Source organism: Eucalyptus grandis, chromosome 3 (genome assembly GCF_016545825.1).
Source record: "Eucalyptus grandis isolate ANBG69807.140 chromosome 3, ASM1654582v1, whole genome shotgun sequence".
Classification (NCBI taxonomy): Eukaryota; Viridiplantae; Streptophyta; class Magnoliopsida; order Myrtales; family Myrtaceae; genus Eucalyptus; species Eucalyptus grandis.
This window is the reverse complement of record NC_052614.1, coordinates 15,882,130-15,904,634: the sequence shown is the minus strand read 5'-3', so window position 1 is coordinate 15,904,634 and position 22,505 is coordinate 15,882,130. Positions and strand designations below refer to the sequence as shown.

At 38.5% G+C, this 22,505-nt stretch overlaps 1 protein-coding gene and 1 long non-coding RNA gene across 3 annotated transcripts; one reads left to right on the top strand and one right to left on the bottom strand.

Annotated features, from left to right (window-relative positions):
* Window positions 1-513: 513 nt before the first annotated feature.
* On the top strand, window positions 514-9,171 carry LOC120292274. Of its 2 annotated transcripts, none has more exons than XR_005550067.1 (4): window positions 514-691; window positions 832-914; window positions 1,042-1,132; window positions 9,130-9,171. It is a non-coding gene; the product is annotated as an uncharacterized LOC120292274 (long non-coding RNA). The 2 variants fall into 2 exon arrangements; XR_005550066.1 differs by lacking the exon at window positions 9,130-9,171 and adding an exon at window positions 2,264-2,567 and having other exon boundaries at window positions 523-691.
* Window positions 4,861-19,471, bottom strand: LOC104436640. The gene is made up of 2 exons (XM_039310548.1): window positions 19,333-19,471; window positions 4,861-5,442 (listed from the first exon to the last, which is right to left on the bottom strand). Exons 1-2 carry the CDS (start codon window positions 19,372-19,374, stop codon window positions 5,125-5,127), a joined length of 360 nt encoding a protein of 119 aa, XP_039166482.1. The 5' UTR covers window positions 19,375-19,471; the 3' UTR covers window positions 4,861-5,124.
* Between the last annotated feature and the right edge of the window lie 3,034 nt (window positions 19,472-22,505).

Genomic DNA, 22,505 nt, shown 5'->3' with positions numbered 1-22,505 from the left:
CAAGTTCATTAGGATGCATCTCACTCGTGGCCTAACTAATAATTCTTTCCTGCATGGCCTGGTTCAAAAAATGAGTAGCGGATGAATGTTTTCGCTCAATTTTGTCTACTTAGGTTATGTTTTCAATTGGTCATTTGTCGTTTTAAAGCGTGCTTAATTGTATTATGAATGGATTATTGGGCAGTAAAACTTTGATGAGATATAGTACCATGCATATACCATAAGCTCTAAACCCTATGTAAACACATTCAAAAGCTAAAGGATATGTCGTTAAATATCAATTTATATTTACAGAAATTGAAGGCTAATTCGATAAATCAACTAAGAGCAATCATGTAATTTAGCAAAACAAAAAAAATTGAAAGTAATCTCGTCCCAATATAGAACTCCAGAATCAAAGGGCGCAGGCTGAAACGACATGCTGTCTCGAATACTTCTCACCGTCTCCAAAACCGGAAAACCGCTTCACCACCGCCAACAGTAATATGAAAACCAAAGATCATTTGGAGATCTGAAATTCTGAATTCTAAGCCCAGCAAAACTCTTTTCTGGCTCTCTAGTAAAAAATTAACAAAGAAAAACTCTTTTTCTGGTTGAAAACTCCTTTGTTTTCCTGACGAATCTCTCTCAAGCGTCCGCGCACATTGATCAATCTCTTTTGAATGGCCTCACCGTCCGACGCCTCCAACCAGTAAGTTCACAATTCTCGTTCTGTTTTTATAAAAATTGGGTCTTTTTGAAGCTCAAAGTCTGCATCTTTCTTGAATATTCCGAATTGATCGGTTGTGTTGACTCGAGGGTTTTGGTCTTTTTCTCTTTGGTGATTCGAAGGGAGGCTGTTGTGAGGAAGCAAAGCAAAGGATCCCCGATTAAGTTCTTGGTCCCTCTTATATACGCCCCTGTTCTTCCTCTCAGTACGTATGATGATCGTTTAGAGTTTGATTAAATTTCGTGGGTTTTCAATCGTTTCTGTCGTATCCCATCTGGGTTTTGTTTTTCTTATTGAATTGGTGTTGCGTCGTTCGGAATCTGGTTTTGCAGTTCGGCTCTCGTTGAGGAGGAACCCGGTGGTGAGGGATCGTTTGTTTACCCTCGTCTTGGCTGGGGCTTTCGCTCATGGGTTTTACTTGGTGTATCCTTTTCCTTGCATTCTTTTTCTTTTTGTTGCCATCTCGTGCTTTTGCCTGTTATCTGTTCATGTTCATGGTATTGATGGATTGTGCTTATTAAAAGCATTCGTCTTTGAATTATGTCGAGATTTTCTGCCGATGTTCTTCTCTAGATGAATGTATTAGTATTTTCCCTCGTATCCATTTTTTACCGTCTATTGCGGATTGATCTGTCAACGGTTTGTAATTGTATAGGATCTAGAAAATAGTGGTGTCTTCGTTGGTACAAGATGTTAATTCCTTACTTAATAGGAGTCTCGTTACAGGAGGTTACTAGATGCATGTCTTGTAGTGCTTCTGAGCGAGTAGTTTCATCCTCATGATCTTAGTTGACTGAGGATTTGATGGATAAGGTGCAAAACCTTAAACGTTAATGGCCTTGTCCCGCTCTTCATCCCTTGACAAACTTTGGTATACATGCTCTAATAGCGCTTAGAAAGCTGTTTCAAAGAACTAGCGCAATTGAGTTCTTTAGAGCTCCTTTAGATACTTAGGTGGTGGCAGATAGGTTTTGAATCCTCGTATAATTGTGAAATCAAGTCTTCACTTGCACACTACGAGGGAATGTTTGCCTGAGTGATGAGCTCTTTCTTTCTGAAAAGAGTATTAACTTCAAATGCATGTCAAGGTCTTCCCAGGATGTTGGCATGTAAGGTCTCTATTCTTCTGCTGCGGATGATTTAAGGATGTGAACTAAGATGCAGTTTCTTTTAATAGGTAGCAAGGAGTTTTTGGCTGAAATCTGTAGGTTTGAGGAGCCTTGTCTTCTATTGTTTATGTGGGACAACGTTTCCATCCCATCTTCTCATATATTAAATCAATTCCTCTACCTTGCGTTATTTGTGGATGTAGTTTTCCTGCAGGTGTCCCTCATTGTGTTTGTAATTTAGCAATGAAGAATTTACCTACAAATTTACAGAAGTTGTCCTTTTGCATTCCACTATAGCTTGTAAAATTACTATGATTCATTGAATTAGGGTGCTTTTTAACCTTCTGGGACTAAGCGAAGATCTTATAATCTTGTGTAGTCTTTCAATTTTATTTGTATGGTTCTTTCAATAGTATCGTTGCTTTTCCTTAATAAACATTTGCAGCACGGACATTTATGACGCTGAAAGCAAGTGATGCAAGGAGCTGGAAGACAGAGTAAAATTGAGTCCTCACGTGTCTTTAATGTTGGTCAATCAATTCTTACACACCCTGGTGCATGTTAGCACCGGAAATTTTTGCAGGACCATATTTTAAGTAATGTTGTACTCCCATTTTTTGGTTGTGATAGGGGGTGTTGGGAATTGGGGCCCAATCCTGTAATTGCCTCTTGCTTACATCCAATCATGATATAGAGACTTGCTAATGTTTTGAATAAATGACCAGCTCTTATCGATTCTTCAGGTTTAATTGTAAGTTCTGTCTTGGTTAGGTCTCCAGCCTCCATTCACTGGCTTGACAGTTTAGACAACCTTTGTGCAAAGTGCCATGGTGGAACGGATAGGAGATTTATCTCTATATAATTGAGGATTTGATTTCTTGGTTTAGGCAAGTACTTTCGTTTTGCAAATTGTCTCTGTTGGCTCGCTTATTACCCAGTTGCATGCATTGCCTGTATGTCTACACGTGTGCGCTGTGTTTCTGGGTCATGGAATCGAAAGGCAAGCTTGTGTGCTCTTGCAGTTCCTTTGTAAAAAAAAACCATTGAGCAGGAGGCATTGCCCCTTGCCTGTGTTCATTTTCCTTACCTTTTGTGAATCACCTGTTCTTACTCATCTTGCTTGCTCATATTATGGGACTCTCGTACATGGTTCATGCTATGACCTGTTAATGAATTCACTGTCCAGATTCTTTTCTTCTCAGTTTGAACCTTTTGAGGAAAAGAACTTATTTGCACGAGGCATTGATGCTGATGTCTCTGCCCCTGTTAAACGGTGTTTGCAAAGATCTGGGCATTTCATATATGTGTTAACCTTCATAATGGCGAATGTAACTTGTAATGAGAGTGAGAATTTCAAGGCCTGGGGGCCATGCAAGAGTCGAGCAGTCGAAAGCACTTGCAGCTCAGAATGGTTCTTGTGGAAAGAGACGTTTGCAATTTGCTCAGGTCCCCGGGCAAATTGAACTCGCCATGAACTCTGTTCAGCTTACGAATCTGACAGAGATAGGTTCATTGCGTGCATCTCCACTTATCAACGATACAGAACAGAGTTCATAAGACAAATTCGATACTCCTCTTCCGACAAATTGCATGTATCTTTCCACAAGTTGCACAACAGATGGAAAACCAGACATCCCATGTCGACTTCACGAGGTCATGGAGTGCAATCCTTCATCAGCACCATACATGGAACGTATTACTACAAGATCGAATTCAATGTTTGCAGTGCATCTTATATAAGCGGTGTTAACATGAAGGATTTGTTCAAGATTTGCCATTCGAACACTAGTTAAACAATCAAGTTAGAAAATACAATGGTGCTCGCTACACTGACCTTTCTTATGATGAGTAGTTATTATTTTGGAAATCGAAAGGCGTGTTTGAATAGGCTTTTACTATTTCCATTCTTTGCCCAATTAAAATTTTGCGGACTTTGGCTTTTTCTCGTTACGAATAGAGAGATATCAGTATGAGAGTTCTCATATGATATTTTTTTTAATAAGTGCCCGACATTGGTTAACATGGCTCCCATATTTCACCACATATCAACTTCATGACATAATCACATATCTCAACTTGAAAGTGAGATTCAATCACGATACCAAACAAACAATGACCACGACAGGTGACTCACTCCACTAAACATCAAAATCATTCATCGACTTAAATTTGATAATCATCGTATTCAGCTTATATACGACCTACCTTTCTTATCCAAAATTGAAAAAACCCTTCACCATTTATGGGCACATCATGTCGTTGTCTCTGATGGATTAAAAATAGAAGGACACATGCCCAAGTTACTGATTAATAATCACTTGATGCCAATAAAGAGAATGCCAAGAGTGGTCAAATATTTAAACTATATTAAATATTAAATATGTACATTACATCAAATATCAACTAAAATGATTGGTAATTACAAAGATTAATCCACCCAGTTCACGTAACCTTTGCTGTTTTTAAATATGCCAATGGTGCTCGCTACACTGACTGACATTTCTTATGATGTGTAATTATTATTTTGGAAATCGAAAGACGTGTTTGAATAGGCTTTTACTATTTTCATTCTTTGCTCAATTAAAATTTTGCGAACTTTGGCTTTTTCTCATTTGGCGTTTTCTCCTTACGAATAGACAGATATCAGGAAAGTTCTCACATGATATTTTTTTTTTTTTTTTTTAATAGGTGCCTGACATTGGTTAACATGGCTCCCATATTTCACCACATATCAACTTCATGATATAATCACATATAATTTCATAAATCAACTTGAAAGTGAGATCCAATCACGATACCAAACGAATAATGACCACAATAGGTGACTCACTCCACTAAACATCAAAATCATTGATCGACTTAAGTTCGATAATGATCGTATTCAGCTTATATACGACCTACCTTTCCTATCCAGGATTGATAAAACCCTTCATCATTTATGGGCACATCACGTCGTTGTCGCTGATGGATTAAAAATAGAAGGACGCATGCTTAAGTTACTGATTAATAATAACTTGATGCCAATCAAGAGAATGCCAAGAGTGGTCAAATATTTAAACTATATTAAACATTATTAAATATGTACATTACATCAAATATCCAACTAAATTGATAGGTGATCACAAAGATTAATCCACCCATTTCACGTAACCTTCGCTGTCCTTATATCACCACATCCCACCCATGATCCGGAATATTACGACTCGGAACGACATCTGGCCAAGGAAAAAAAAAACTAAAAGTGTGTCCTAAAGATGTTATAGAGGGACAATCGTACTGATGTTAACATGGTCCGGCCCGGCCGGATTACAGATCGGTCCGGTTCCCGAAGTCCGAAGCCAGGCGGGAGGCGATCGCGGAGTGATACATGGCGTCGTGGCGGGAGGCCGCATCGGAGGTCATGAGCCTGAGGAGCCGCGCCTTCTCCTCCGTGAACCGGATCGGGTCGGGGCGGGACCTCCCCGCCGCGGACAGGCTCGAGCCCGAGCCCTCCAAGTCGGCCTTCCTGGGGTAGGCGACCTTGCCGCTGCTGCCGCCGGCGGAGTCAATGTAGCCCGGGTCGGAGGAGAAGCCGAAGATCGGGGCCAGCCACTTGTTGTTGTTGGAGGAGGAGGAGGCGGCGGCCTTGACGGCGAGGGTTCCGGAGGGAAGGAGGCCGGTGGCCATTACGGCGGCGGAGAAATCGAGAGAAAGAGAGAGCGAGAGTGACGTGAGATGGAGATGGAGAGCGGAGGTGGTCCTTTCAACTGTATAAACCTGACTGGTTTTCTACTCTTTCTCCTCCTTCGGGGATGGCTTTTTAGCCTTTTATAGAGGGGATAAGACTGGACACGTGGAGGTGACGGGGAGTGCACACTGTTAGGGGTGATGGGTTCTAGAACGAGTAGGTTCTAAAGCACAACATTAGGGGTGATGGGTTCTAGAAGGACTAGGTACTAGAGCTAGAATCTGAAATCTACCATGTTTAAATCGATTCTTACTTTTAGATCTTGAAACCTATTCCGTTTGCCAGTAATTGGTCCGGAGCCTACATTTTTTTCGGCCTGGTTTCAAGGTTTATTTGTGAACTCATTTTATTTATTTATTATTTTTTATAAAAAAATTATATGAGGCCATGAATATTGAAATGATTCAATGTAAAAGATGAACAAAAAAAAAAATCCATTCTCCATTCATTTATAAAGAATTAAAGGGAAGAGAAAAACTAGCGAGAAATTCTGAGAAGAGACAAATGATAAAAGAGTGTTGCTGTTAGAATTTAGGAGAAAAGAATTTAGGAGAAAAGAAATTAAGATTTTGGCTTTTAGTTTACAAAATCGATTCCAAAGCCAATTCTCTTGTTGGGCATTCACTCAAAAGCCCAATTATAACGAGTTCGCAAAATTTGGAACCTATTCGGGGAACTAGTTTGCAGACTTTTTTTGGGCAGTGCAATCCTTTTCTTGGGTAAAACCAGGTTTGATTGCCGTGCGCATTATGAGGGGGATTATTCATTTTTCTGCTCATTGCATTGGCTAGTCAGTCATCGTATTAACTACTTTTTAATGATCCACATCTTCCATTTATCATTTTCTTTTGAAGAGTTTTTTTTTATTTATAAAAAAAATGGGGTCAATACTAGAAGTGATAATAGTTGTGGGCTAGAATTGTGGGCTAGAATTGGGGTCAATCCTAGGTTTCTTCTAGAATATGCATAATAGTTTTCAAGATCCAAAATTGGGGAACCTGTCCTAAAACAAGTCTTATTTTTTTCTCGTTATGCCTTCGCGCAACCCTATGGCATTTTATGGCATTTAATGATAAGTGTGTAATATGAATCCACTAGTATAAGCTTCTATTTCCGACTATCTCCATGACCGAAACTTTTAATTTATTAATATTTCATATTTTTCATATATCTAAATATCGATTATAATTTATGGATTTTAGCAAATAGTGATTATTAGTGAAGATGATTCACTGTAATCTTTCAATTAAGACTACAAATAGAATATGGGTAGATTCTAAAACTGATCCTAGAATCTATGATAGGGTAGGTTTCAAGTTTTTGGATATGTATGGTAGATTATAAGTTCCAAAAATCACGGAACCTATTTTGATAGATAGATTTAAATTTCAAGCGGAACCTATAATTGCTCACCCTTAGTTAATGCCACCAAAAATCTCAAATTGATGCACTTATAACAAATTTATACCAAACTATTTTTTTTATCACAAAAAACACCAAACTTGTATATTTGTATACCCTTCATCAGTTATTGTTAAATTGGATTATTACCACGAAAAACCACAAATTGATACATTTGTAACAAACGGTGGGTAAAACCCTAAACTGGCGGTATACCGATTTAATATCAAATTTCTCCTATTTGAATTGAAAGATACTACACAAAAGTAAATGTAAGCTACTAGAGAATAATATTAGATTAGCTACATTACTTTATTCGTGCGATTAATTGAATTTGAAATGTTAAAGTATAGTAAACACAACACATATGACGCACCAAAAAAATTGAGTTATAACATTCTTTACATGTATCATTAGTCTCGGTTGATTGTGTTGAAACGCTAATTTATTTCAAACTAATGGCGATCTCTAATTTGTCTACATAAAGCGTTTACAGATGACCCGATTACATGACATGTTCATTATTATCATTTTTGGCGCTGATAAATGATTAAACTAGTGAAGATGTGACTAAGAAATTGTTGACAACCCGTAAATTGTTGACAACCCGTCGAGGACGTTTAGGGGGAATGGTCGTGGTTAATCATCCTTTTAAACGTGCCCGAGACGAAGTAATTTCTGCTTAATTTCCTTAATTTTTCCAGCTCAACTTAGGGTTCCTTCATTTTGATTTGATTCTTTTGGAGAACGAGTATGATGATTTCCTATGATTTTCCTCGATGGCGATGGCGATGGCGAGATGGTACCCGGAAATTAAACCTGAATCTTGCTATGAAGCGGACATATACAATTTTAGGTACATGGAAGTAGAGCCAACTACATAATCAACTAATAATAATAACAAAGTCTGAGATGTCGAAAATTTCACTCGAATAATTTATTTTGTTGAAGTGTAACGGGACGTGAAAATCACATTGACCTGCCAATATAACTCAGTGGCGTCTAAGGTGGCACGCACTCACTTTCATGAAAAAAAAAAAAAAAAAAAGCAGGGAAAAAGAAAGATTTCTAAGTGGGCGTTCCATAATGACTTTTCTTTCGAAACAATTTCTGCTAAGAAATTATTCATTTTTATTCTATTTTAGAAAATAATTTTCAAATTTTTGGTAAGCTCGCTCAAAATTTTTATTTCCGAAATAAAATGCATCTAGTAGGACTCCTAAAATTTTTGTTTTTAAATTTTTTAATACTTTTATTATATTTTTCTTATTTTTCCTTTTTCCTTTTCTCTTCTTCTTCCTCCTTCTTTGTGGTCGGTTGTCGGCGATAGACGGGTGAGGTTCGATGAGCTTGTTGAAGGCTCACTTAGCCATTACAAGCCTCGGCCTTGCTAGGCTGCCGCGAGGTTGGGCCTCACCATGCGAGGGCGAGGCCGACCTTATGTTGCCCGGGTGAGGTCAAGGCTAATGGCGAGGCTCCGATGAGCTTGTCGACCTCGCCCGGCCGATTCGACCATGGCCAATGGCGGTGGCAGCAATTGGCTACTGGTTGGGGGGAAGAAGAAGGAAAGAAGAGAGAAGGAGAAAAGAAGAAAAGAAAGGAGAAAAAGAAAAATAGGTTTGGATTTGATTCTACAATTATTTTCAAGAACAAAGAAGTAAATTTTTTTAACTTTTTGATTCTATTCCAAATCTATTCTTGAGAACAAAAGAACGGATTTTCGTTTCTCGGAACGGGAACAAAAATTTATCAAAGGATTTATATTTCAAATCTACTTACGGAAACAAAAGAATAGAATTAGTTACTATTGAGCAAGTTACCAAACACGCCTTAAAAACGGTCTAGCACTAACTTTTTGAACAATCTTCCTTCGAACCTCGATGGGGGACAATGAAATTCGCGAATAGTCGATCGACTGGGCATTTGTGTGCTTTGAAATATCATAAGGAATAGTGATTCGGTGATTATAGTAGTTGCTATATAAATATTTTCTCTTTGCCCGATCTATTCATTCAAAGTCATATTGAGGGCATGTTTATTTCATCGAAAAGTAGTCATTTTCAGATTAATTTTCACTTATTTAGTTGTTTAGAGAAAGTGATTATCTTCTCATGCGCTTTCCCTCAATCTAAACTTCTTGTTTTTGGTCATGGAAAAATGTTTCGGTGAATAAATATGTGCAGCACGGACATATATGACACTGGAAGCAAGTGATGTGAGGAGCTTGAAGACAGTAAAATCGAGTCCGCACACGTCTTTAATGTCGGTAGCGCTGGAAGGTTTTGCAGGACCGTATTGTACTCCCATTTTTTGGTTGTGGTAGAGGGTTTTGGGAATGAGGCCCAATCCTGCAATTGCCTCTTGCTTAAATCCAATCATGATATAGACACTTGATATAGAGACCAGCTCTTCATCAGGTTTAATTGTAAGTTCTGTCATGCTCGCTTAGGTCTCTAGCCTCTCCCTTCACTGGCTTGACCGTTTAGACAACCTTTGTGCAGGGTGCCATGGTGGAGTAAATAGGAGATCTATCTCTATATTATTGAAGATTTGATTTCTTGGTTGAGGCAAATAGTTTAGTTTTGCGAATGAGATAGTCTCTGCTGGCTCGCTCGTTACTCATCTGCCTACGTGCCTGCGCTGTGTTTTTGGGTCATGGAATTGAAAGGCAAGCTTGTGAGCAGGAGGCTTTGCTCACTTGCCTCTGTTCATTTTCCTTGGCTTTTGTGAATCACGTCTTCTTACTCATCTTGCCCGCATATATCATGGAAATCTTATTCATCATACACGGTAAAGAACGTGCAAATGAATCCACCGTCTAGTTACTTTTCTTCAGCACCTTTTGAGGAAAAGAACTTATTTGCACGAGGCATCGATGCCGATGTCTCTGCACCTGTTAAACAGTGTTTGCGAAGATCCGGGCGTCTCGGACGTCTACTAACATTCGTAATGGCGAATGTAATGTAACTTGTGATGAGAGTAAGAATTTCATGACATGGGAGCCATGCAAGAGTCGAGCAGTGGGAAGCACTTGCAGCTCAGAATGCTTCCCTGTGGACAGAGACATCTGCAATATTCTCGGGTCCCCGGGCAAATTGAACTCCCCACGAACTCTGTTCAGCTGACGAATCTGATAAAGATAGGTTCATTGCATGTATCTCCGCTTCTTAATGATTAAAAAATAGAGCTCAAAACGTAAATTCAATCGTCCTCTTCCGACAAATTGCACGTCTCTTTCGACAAGTCGCACTACAAGTGGAAAACCAGGCCACCCATGTTCACTTCATGTCCATGTTTACCCAAGGCCCCAAAGCTTGCTTCGAATGAAAAAGGGTCGAACAAATTGATGGAGGACAAGAACATCGGGTGCAATCCTTCATCAGCACTATACACGGACCGTATTACTACAAGATAGAATTCAAATTTTGCAGTGCATCTTATATAACCTGGTTTAACATGAAGGATCTGTTCAAGATCGCCATTCAAGCACTTGCAAAACAATTAAACTAGAAAATGGTATAGTGTCGGTATACAGACTTTTCCTATGACGTGTGTAATTCGTACTTTGAAAAATGAAATGGCGTATTTGAATAGGCTTTTACTATTTCCATTCTTTGCCCAATCAAAATATTGCGAACTTTAGTTTTTTCTCATCACGAAATACTTGAAAATTTCATGATAGACCGATATCAGTACAGGAATTCTCATATTATTTTTTTCTCAAAAAGTGCTTGGCATTGGTTAGCATGGCTCCCATATTTCATCACTTATCAACATCATGATACAATCAGAGATGATTTTATAAATTAACTTGAAAGTGAGATCCAATCACGAGACCAAACAAACAAGGACCCCAATAGGTGATTCACTCCACTAAACATCAAAATCATTGATAAACTCAAATTTGATAATTATCTAATTTAGCTTATATATGATCTACCTTTCTTATCATCTCTTTAAAAATTACATAAACCCGAGATCAATACAACCCTTCGCCATATGTGGGCGTGTCACGTCGTTGTCGCGGACAGATTAAAAATGAAGAATTACACAATGCCAATAAAGAGAATGCCAAGAGTAGTTGAGTATTTAAACTATACTAAACATTAAATATGTACGTTACATCAGTGATCAACTAAAATAATAGGTGATTACAAAGATTAATCTGCCCATTTCACGTAACCTTCGCTGTCCTCACATCACCACATCCACCCATAGTTTGGAATATGACTCGGAACAAAAACCTGGCCACTAACCTGAAAAAAAAACAATCTCCTTTTTTGGGACCTATATACATTGATGGGGCCTAGAAACTTTGAACCTGTATTGAATTTATGTCCCAAAAGAGTTTGTGATGAAATGAACAATTTTTTAGTGGCAAAACTAACCATGGAAGAGGTGAAGGCTGCTGTGTTTCAATTTGGAGTGAATAAGGCTCCTGGCTATCTTCTCCTCTCAGGCCCTTTGGGCTTTGCTTTATAACGACACTCCCAGTTTGGGCTCTCCTGCCTGAGTCCAGTTTATTATATATATAAAACTCGTTTATGACCAAAAAAAAAAAAAAAAAAAAAAAAAAAAAAAAATCCACGGAAAAAAAAAAAAAGAGTGTGTCCTAAAGATATCACATAGCGAAAATCGTACGGATGTTGTCACAATCCGGTCCAGCCGGATTACAGATCGGTTCGGTTCCCGAAGTTCGAAGCTAGGCGGGAGGCGATCGCAGAGTGGTACATGGCACCGTGGAGGGAGGTGGTGTCATCCAATGATAAGTGCGTATTATGAGTCCACTCGTCTGAGTCTCCATTTCTGATGATATTCATGATGGAAACATTTACTTTGTTAACATTTTATATTTTTCGTGTATCTAAATATTAGTTAAGATTTATGAATTTTTGCAAATAGTAGTTATTAGCGATGAAGATTTATTACAATTGTTCAATCAAGACAACAAATGGAATATAGGTAGATTTTGAAATCGACCCTCGAGAGTGTAATAAGGTAGGTTCAAGGTTTATGAGTATGCAGGATAAATGGTAAATTCTAGATTCTAAAAATTAAAGAATCTATTATAATGAATAGATTTCACATTTCAAGCAGAACTTGAAACCGTTCACTCCTATGTTATAAAAAACCTCAAATTTATACTCTTATGACAAATTTATATTAAATTGTAACCACAAAAAACCTCGAAACTTTACATTTGTATACTCTCTGATAATTTACGTTAAATTGGATCATCCTCATGAAAAATTACAAATTGACACACCTATAACAAACAGTGAGTAAAACACCAAATTGATACCCTAATTTAAAATCAAATAGATATAGTGAGTGCAGCACATATGATGCACCAAATTTTTTTTGAGTTCTAACATTCTTTACATATATTGTTAGTCTCAATCAAACGTGTTGAAATGCTGATTCATTTTAAACTGATGTCGATCTTGGATTCATCTATATAGAGCGTCTACAGATGACTAATTACATCACGCGTTCATTATTATTATCTTTTGTGCTGATAAATGATTAATCTAGTGACAATGCGACTAAGAAATTGTTGACAACCCGTCGAGGACGTTTAAGGGGAATGGCTGTAGTTAATTATTTTGTTGAATGTGCGGAATACGAAGTAATTTCTGCTCAATTTCGTTCAATTTTCCAGCTTAACTTGGGGTTTCTTCATTTTGATTCGATTCTTTTGGAGAATGAGTATGATGATTTCCCATGATTTTCCTCGATGGCGATGGCGATACGGTTCCCGTAAATTAGCCCGAATCTTACTATGAAGCGGACATATACAATTTTAGGTACATGGAAGTAGAGCTAACCCCATAATTAACTTATAATAATAATACTAATAACCAATGTCCAAAAGATTAGAAAATTTCACATGAAATCGAATTTGGTGGTGATAATTCTTTTAATTTAGGTGTAACGAGATGTGACCATTAAAATAACTCAATGGCATCAAAAGTTATAGACACTCAATTTCATAAATAAATAAAAAGGGAAAAAGTAAGAATTCTAAGCAGCCAAAAAAACTAACTAGCTTTTTGAAATTACGATATCCCTTCCCTTCGAACCTTGATAAGGGACCGAAATTCACAAACAATCTACCAACTGGACATTTGACTCTCCGTTTACGCATTGCTTAGTATACTAACTTTTCATATGACGTGTGTAACTAGTACTTTAGAAGTTGAAGTGACGTGTTTGAATACATTTGTACTTTTTTTTCCTTTTTATGCTCCATCAACATCTTGCAAAATTTGATTTTTTCTTAGAACATATAGATGTCAACATTAGAGTTCCTGTATAATTTTTCTCTCAACGAGTGCCCGGCATTGGTTAACTTGGCTCCCATAATTCAGTACACATCAACATCATGACATGATCACAGATGGTTTTATAAATTAATTCAAAAGTGAGATCTAATCACGAGACCAAACAAAAAATGATACCAATAGGGTGACACATTCCACTAAACATCAAAATAGTTGATCAAACTCAAGTTCGATAATTATTATATTCAGCTCATATACAACTTACCTTTCTTATCATCTCTTTAAATAACACATAAACTTGAGATTGATATAACCCTTGATCATATATGGGCGCGTCACATCATTGTCGCCGATGGATTAAAAATAGAACAATGCATGCCTAAATCAATAGTGAATAATGCCAATAAACATAAACCCGAGATCGATACAACCCTTCATCATCTATGGCCACACCATGTCGTTGTCGCTGGTAGACTAAAAATATAATGACGCGTGACCAAATTTATGAATAATCACATTATGCCAATAAAGACAACGCCAAGTGTGATCAAATATTTAAACTATAGTATACATTAAATCTGTACATTACATCAACTAAAGTAATTGGTGATTACAAAGATTAATCCACCCATTTCACGTAATCTTCGCTGTCCTTACATCACCACATCCCCCCCATAATTCGGAATATATGGCTCAGAACAAACACCAGGCCACTAACCTAAATAAACAATTCGAGAATTTTACAAAAGAAAAAAATTAAAAGGGCGTGTCCCAAAGATGTTATTATCCAGCGACAATCGTACTGATGTTGACACGGTCCGGTCCGGCAGGATTACAGATCGGTCGGGTTCCCGAAGTCGGAAGCGAGGCGGGAGGCGATCGCGGAGTGGTACATGGCGTCGTGGAGGGAGGCCGCGTCGGAGGTCATGAGCCTGAGGAGCCGCGCCTTCTCCGCCGTGAACCGGATCGGGTCGGGGCGGGGCCCCGCCGCGGACAGGCTCGAGCCCGAGTCCTCAAGCCGGCCTTCCTTGGGTAGGCGACCTTGCCGCCGCCGGCGGAGTCAATGTAGTCCGGGTCGGCGGAGAAGCCGAAGATCGGGGCCAACCAGCTGTTGTTGTTGGAGGAGGAGGAGGAGGAGGCGGTTCGCCGGCCGGCGGGGGTTGCGCTCGCCGGAGGAGGAGGCGGCGGCCTTGACGGCGAGGGTTCCGGAGGAAAGAGGCTGGTGGCCATTACGGCGGCGGAGAAATCGAGAGAGTGAAGGTAAAGATGGAGATGGAGAGAGGAAGCTGTGCTTTTTCAACGGTATAAACTTGACTGGGTTTTTCTTCTCTTTCTTTCTCGTTCCGGGGAGGCTTTTCTTGCATTTTATAGAGATGGGAGAAGGGGATAAGACCGGACACGTGGAGGTGACGGGGTGTAGCGCGTTACGAGGCGGGGTATCATTCGCTTTTTATGCTCTCTGCACCGGCTAGTCCCGGTCGCCGCGTTGACCGCTTTTGAATGACCATCCCCGCTCCCCCTCCCCCTCCCTCCCATTTCCTTGGCATTTCGAATTCGATGCGAAATTGAAAAATACTAGACCAAAGGAAATGCATGGTACTAGATAAAATAGGAAAATTTTCAAATAAAAGTCTGACTTGCCATCATTTTTTTTAAAAATAAAGGCTTGAATGTGACTTTATTTTAAATAACGATATGAAATGGTTACGGCTATTTTAAACAATGGCCTAACCTTATTAGTTCGCTAGTCGGCAAGATATTACGATCGATTAAGAACAATTTCATCCGAAGATAAATTTAACCTAAATTTTAGTTAAATTAGATTAAAAAAAAAAAAAAAAAAAAAAATTAGCTAGCCCTCCCACCCGTGTATTTCTTTATTTAAGTTTTAGCCTTTTTACTTTTTTGATTTTTTTATGGAAAGAAAAAAATAGAAAAAGGAAAAAAAGAAAATGCCCCTAGTTGGGAGGTCAAACTCTTCACTGAGACTAATATGACAACTTTAGACTTTTATTTGAAATAATATTCATTTTAAGCCTTTATTTGAGAAAAAGAAACAATTTTCATGCTCTTATTTGAAATAATAGCTAATTTAAACCCCTATTTGAAAAAAATAATGGCATTTTCAGCTCATATTTGAAATCTTCCCAAGAAAATATTATTAAATCAGCTATCTTACAATAACAAGATTTTCTTGTGTGATTCGTTGAATTTAAAAATTAAGATACATGGAGCACAAAGACATAGATTTTGCGCCAAATCTCAATCGAATATATTAAAAACCAATGTGTTTTAAATTGACGAGATTCATTGACATGCAGTGGTAATTACATGACACGTTTCATTAATTTTTTTTATAAAATTTTTCTTGCCCCAGTGAATGATTAATCTAGTGATGATGCGACTAACAAGTTCTCGACCACCCGTCGAGGATGTTTAAGGTGAGTGGCCCGAAGTGAATTATTCTTATTATTTTTTAAATGTGCGTGAGACGAAGTAATTTCTGCTCAATTTCGTTCGTTTTTCCAGCTTCACTCAGGGTTCCTTCATCTTGGTCTGATTTTATGGAGAACGAGTATGATGATTTCCCACGATTTTCCTCGACGGGGACGGCGATACGGTACCAGTAAATCAACCCGAATCTTGCCGTGGAGCGGGCATATAATATTTTAAGTACATGGAAGTAGAACTAACCACGTAATCAACTTATAATAATAATAAGCAAAGTCAAAAGGATTAAAAAATTTCACTTGATATTGCATGTGGTTATTATAATTCTTTTTCTTTAGGTGTAACAAGACGTGCCCATTAAGATAACTCAATGGCGTCGAAAGTTGTAGGCACTCAATTTCATGAAAGAAAAATGTAAAAATGAAGAATTTTAAGTGGCCCAAAAATAACTAGCTTTTCGAAATTATGATCTTCTTGCTGATGTCGATAAGGGACACTAAAACTCATGACTGGTTGACTGACCGGGCATTTGTACACTTTGAAATATTGGAAGGAATGGCAATTCAATAGCTAATTAAATGTTTTCTTTTGGTCCAATCTATTCATTCGAAGTCATATTAAGGGCATGCTTATTTCATCGAAATGGAAATCATTTTTAGATTGGTTTTTAATTATTTGGTGGAAAAGTGATTTTTTTTCTTATAGAAGGAGAAATTGCTTTTCCCAATCAAAACTCGTTATATTCGATCTATAAAAAGCGTTTTCCATTAATCGATAATTTTTTTATCATCAAAATATCAAAAATCGGACAATAATTTTTCGAAAACAAACAAACGGAATTTTTCAAAGTGCCCTAGGCGGCCGCATTGTCCCTTTTGTGGAGGGATTCGTCGATGAATTCGCGACGTAGACGGAGCGCATACGACACGCACGTGAGGATTTCCTGCGAAGGAGGGCCGTGGCCACGTAGAGGACTCCTATTTTGTACTGTAATCAGCTCTCGACGCGTCGGGAATACTTTCAGCGAGCTTTCCCTTTGGAGGAATATGCCTTTTGGTACATCCGCATTTTCTTGCCTCCTACGGCAATATTTTCACGACCAAAAAATAACAATAACAATAAAATTGGGAATTTCCCAACGTCTTACGAGGTTATTTCGAAGAATTTCTTAAAAATTAAAACATGCTCGAATGCGTTCGAGTGGGCCCCACGGGATCCCGAGGAAGGAACGATATTGGGGACTCAATTTGATGCGTGCGTTGCAAGTACATTGTGTGCTTGTTCAATTTTTAGCGTAAAATAAGTGGCAAAGTTAAAAGGTTAAAATAAGACGACCATTCTGCGTAGTTAGCAAGTGTTTCGTTTGAGGTGGTAGTCAGCTTTCCCCTCCATTTCTAGTGAAAGAATATTTCTCTAATCAATTCTCCGATCGGCTTTGATTGACCGGTTATGGGTATTTAAGTAAATATAAATATGGTGATGCTCTTATTTACTTCGATAGAGGATTATTCTCAGTAAAGCTTTTCCCTCCCTACTTTACTTTTGGGCCTTGGGTTGTTCTTCAAACATGCAAAAGAAGAACAAAGAGAGGTTTTGTTAGATGGCCCAAGCCCATTCTTGGGCCATGGATGGGCCAAGCTTCACAAATGGTATGTAGTGGACCGGGCAGCTATTGGGCCCAGTTTAAGAGATTAAACAAGTTGAGAAATGATAGCTTTTGTGATTTTGCCTGGGCTCTCTTTGAAGTACTTTCAGAGAAGGATACATGAAAATCAATTTAGATATCAATATCTTGATCGTTATTGGGAGTGTGCAGCAGAAATTTGATCCAATATCTTTTCTCGAGGAGATTGCCAAGCTTAAGCTAATGAGTTATGAGTCAACTGCTCTGCACTACATCTACACAAATTCTTTTATGTGGGATTTTTTTTTAACACAATTCACTCACATATACATCATCACAAATAACAATTTTCCTTTGAGCTCAAGTTAGGTCAACTTCCCGTGGGCCTGCGTTGCTAACATTCACTTGCTCAGAAAATTGCAACCATGGGCTTTGATACGGCATCAACTTCCGCGGGCATGCATTGCTTGGCCACAATGCTCACTTGCCCATAAATTGGGGTCATAGGTTTTGATACCATTTGTCAAGCTCGTGTTACTATGCCACAACACTAACCTACTTAAAAATTGCAATCATAGGCTCTAATATTTTTGTCACAAGTGTGATACATTCTTTTGAGAAGATCGCTAGAGGAGCAAAGTTTTTAGCCCATAAATTTATCTCATTGGACCCATATTCACTCAAAAACTTAGGCAAATGAGTTATGAATAAGTTAAGATGCATTAATCATTCTACATCATAATAATTTTTCGATATGGGATTTCTCTAATATAACTCATTTACACATGTATGTTAATAATCTCGATTGGAAAGCACGCGACAGAGGGCAAGCGGCCGGCATTGGTTAACTTGAGTTCTTATATAATTTTTCTCTCGACAAGTGCTCAGCATTGGTTAACTTGGCTCCCATAATTCAGTACACATCAACATCATGACATGATCACAGATGGTTTTATAAATTAATTCAAAAGTGAGATCTAATCACGAGACCAAACAAAAAATGACACCAATAGGGTGACACATTCCACTAAACATCAAAATAGTTGATCAAACTCAAGTTCGATAATTATTATATTCAGCTCATATACAACTTACCTTTCTTATCATCTCTTTAAATAACACATAAACTTGAGATTGATATAACCCTTGATCATATATGGGCGCGTCACGTCATTGTCGCCTATGGATTAAAAATAGAACAATGCATGCCTAAATCAATAGTGAATAATTACATAATGCCAATAAACATAAACCCGAGATCGATACAACCCTTCATCATTTATGGCCACATCACGTCGTTGTCAGTGGTAGACTAAAAAAAATAGAATGACACATGAGCAAATTTATGAATAATCATATTATGCCAATAAAGAGAACGCCAAGAGTGGTCTGATATTTAAACTATAGTATACATTAAATCTGTACATTACATCAACTAAAATAATCGGTGATTACAAAGATTAATCCACCCATTTCACGTAATCTTCGCTGTCCTTACATCACCACATCCCCCCCATAATTCGGAATATATGGCTCAGAACAAACACCAGGCCACTAACCCTAAAAAACAATTCGAGAATATTACAAAAGAAAAAATAAATTAAAAGGGCGTGTCCCAAAGATGTTATTATCCAGCGACAATCGTACGGATGTTGACACGGTCCGGTCCGGCGGGATTACAGATCGGTCGGGTTCCCGAAGTCGGAAGCGAGGCGGGAGGCGATCGCGGAGTGGTACATGGCGTCGTGGCGGGAGGCCGCGTCGGAGGTCATGAGCCTGAGGAGCCGCGCCTTCTCCGCCGTGAACCGTATCGGGTCGGGGCGGGGCCTCCCCGTCGCGGACAGGCTCGAGCTTCCCTCCGGGTCGGCCTTCTGGGGGTAGGCGACCTTGCCGGCGGCGGAGTCAATGTAGTCCGGGTCGGCGGAGAAGCCGAAGATCGGGGCCAACCAGTCGTTGTTGGAGGAGGAGGCTGTTCGCCGGCCGGCGGGGCCCGGGTTGCGCTCGCCGGAGGAGGAGGCGGCGGCGGCCTTGACGGCGAGGGTTCCGGAGGGAAGGAGGCCGGTGGCCATTACGGCGGCGGAGAAATCGAGAGAGAGTGAAGGTAAAGATGGAGATGGAGAAAGGAAGCTGTGCTTTTTCAACGGTATAAACCTGACTGGGTTTTCTTCTCTTTCTTTCTCGTTTTGGGGAGGCTTTTCTAGCGTTTTATAGAGGTGGGGGAAGGAGGGGATGAGACCGGACACGTGGAGGTGACGGGGAGTAGCGCGTTACGAGGCGGGGGGATCATTCGCTTTTTTTTAATGCTCTCTGCACCGGCTAGTCCCGGTCGCCGCGTTGACCGCTTTTGAATGACCATCCCTCCTTCCCCCTCCCCCTCCACCTCCCTCCAATTTCCTCCGCATTTCGAATTCGATGCGAAATTGAAAATACTAGACCAAAGGAAATGCGTGGTACTAGGGAAAATAGGAAATTTTTTAAATAAAAGTCTGACATGCCATCATTTAAAAAAAAAAAATAAGAGCTCAAATATGACTTTATTTTGAATAAAGATATGAAATGGTTATGGCTATTTTAAATAATTACCTAACCTTATTAGTTCGTAAGTTGGCAAGATATTCCGATCGATTAAGGACAATTTCGTCCGAAGATAAATTTAACCTAAATTTTAGTTAAATTAGATTACAAATAAAAAAAGACATTTTTTTCCAAAAAAAAGATAAAAGTATTAGCCAGCCCTCCCAATCGTGTATTTATTTATTTAAGTTTTAGCCTTTTTACTTTTTTTGAGTTTTTTATGGAAAGAAAAAATAGAAAAAAGGAAAAATAAAATTAAAAAGAAAATGCCCCTAGTTAAGAGGTCAAATTCCTCTTTGAGATTAATATGGCAACTTTATACCTTTATTTGAAATAAAATCCATTTCAAGTATTTATTTGAGAAAAAGAAGTCATTTTCAAGTTCTTATTTAAAATAATATCCAATTTAAACCCTTATTTTTTTCAACTAAGGGCATTTTCAGCTCATATTTTCATTCCCAATAAAATATTATTAAATCAGCTATGTTACAATAACAAGATTTTATTGTGTGATTCGTTGAATTTAAAAAAATTAAGATACATTGAGCACAAACGCATAGATTTTTGCGCCAAATCTCAATCGAATATATTATAAAACCAATGTGTTTTAAATTGACGAGATTCATCGACATGCAGTGGTAATTACATGACACGTTTCATTAATTCTTTTTTATAAATTTTTCTTGCCCCAATGAATGATTAATCTAGTGATGATGCGACTAACAAATTTTCGACCACCCGTCGAGGACGTTTAAGGTGAGTGGCCCGAAGTGAATTAGTTTTTTTTTTTTAAATTAAATGTGCGTGAGACGAAGTAATTTCTGCTCAATTTCGTTCGTTTTTCCAGCTTAACTTAGGGTTCCTTCATCTTGGTTTGATTTTATGGACAACGGGTATGATGATTTCCCACGACTTTCCTCGACGGTGACCGCGATACGGTACCCGTAAATCAACCCTATTCTTGCCGTGAAGTAGGCATATGATATTTTAAGTACATGGAAGTAGAGCTAACCACGTAATCAACTTATAATAATAATAATAATAAGCGAAATCAAAAGGATTAGAAAATTTCACTTGATATCGCATGTGGTTATTATAATTTTTTTTTTATTAGTGTAATGAGATGTGCCCATTGAGATAACTTTTTTTTTTTCCATTGAGATAACTTAATGGAGTTGTAGGCACTCAATTTTATGAAACAAAAATGTAAAAATGAGGAATTTTAGGTGGCTCGAAAATCATTAACTTTTCGAAATTACGATTTTCCTGCGAATGTCGATAAGGGACACTAAAACTCATGATTGATTGATGAACCGGGCATTTGTACACTTTGAAATATTGGAAGGAATGACAATTCAATAATTAAGGAGTAGCTAATTAAATTCTTTTTTGGTCCAATCTATACATTCAAAGCCATATTAAGGGCATGCTTATTTCATTGAAATGGCAATCAATTTTAGATTGGTTTTCTTTATTTGGTGGAAAAGTGATTTTTTCTTATAGAAGGAAAAATTGCTTTTCCCAATCAAAACTCGTTATATTCAATCTATAAAAGCGTTTTCCATAAATCGATAAATTTTTATCGTCAAAATATTGAAAAGTCGGACAATAATTTTTCGAAAACAAACAAACAGAATTTTCAAAGTGCCCTAGGCGGCCGCATTGTCCCTTTTGTGGAGGGATTCGTCGATGAATTTGCGACGTAGACGGAGCGCATACGACACGCACGTGAGGATTTCCTGCGAAGGAGGGCCGTAGCCACGTAGAGGACTCCTATTTTGTACTCTAATCAGCTCTCGACGCGTCGGGAATACTTTCAGCGAGCTTTCCCTTTGGAGGAATATGCCTTTTGGTACATCCGCATTTTCTTGCCTCCTACGGCAATATTTTCACGACCAAAAATAAAAATAAAAAATGAGAATTTGTCAATGTCTTACGAGGTTATTTCGCCAAGAATTTCTTAAAAATTAAAACATGCCGAATGTGTTCGAGTGGGCCCCACGGGATCCCGAGGGAAGGAACGATGTTGGAGACTCAATTTGATGCGTGCGTTGCAAGTACATTGTGTGCTTGTTCAATTTTAGTGTAAAATAAGTGGCAAAGTTAAAAGGTTAAAATAAAACGATCATTCTGCCTAGTTAGCAAGTGTTTCACTTGAGGTGGTAGTCAGCTCTCCCCTCCATTTCTAGTGAAGGAATCTTTCTCTAATCAATTCTCCGATCGGCTTTGATTGACCGGTTATGAGTATTTAAGTAAATATAAATATGGGTGATGCTCTTATTTATTCAAGTTAGGTCAACTTCCCATGGGCCTGCGTTGCTGACGTTCACTTGCTCAAAAAATTGCAAATATGGGCTTTGATACTGCATCAACTTCCCACGGGCGTGCATTGCTTGGCCACAATGCTCACTTGCCCATAAATTGGGGTCATAGGTTTTGATACCATTTGTCAAGCTCGTGTTACTATGCCACAACACTAACCTGCCCAAAAATTGCAATCATAGGCTCGATATTTTTGGCGACGAAGTCGATACATTCTTTTGAGAAGATCGCCAAGAGGGAGCAAGGTTTTTAGCCCATAAATTTATCTCATTGGACCCATATTCACTCAAAAACTTAGGCAAAT

Coding starts and splice junctions, on each gene's coding strand:
- LOC104436640 (XM_039310548.1), bottom strand. CDS start 19,374: ATGGCCACCGGCCTCCTTCCCTCCGGAACCCTCGCCGTCAAG. Junction 5,443..19,332: donor CCGGAACCCTCGCCGTCAAG/GCCGCCGCCGCC, acceptor CTCGCCGTCAAG/GCCGCCGCCTCCTCCTCCTC.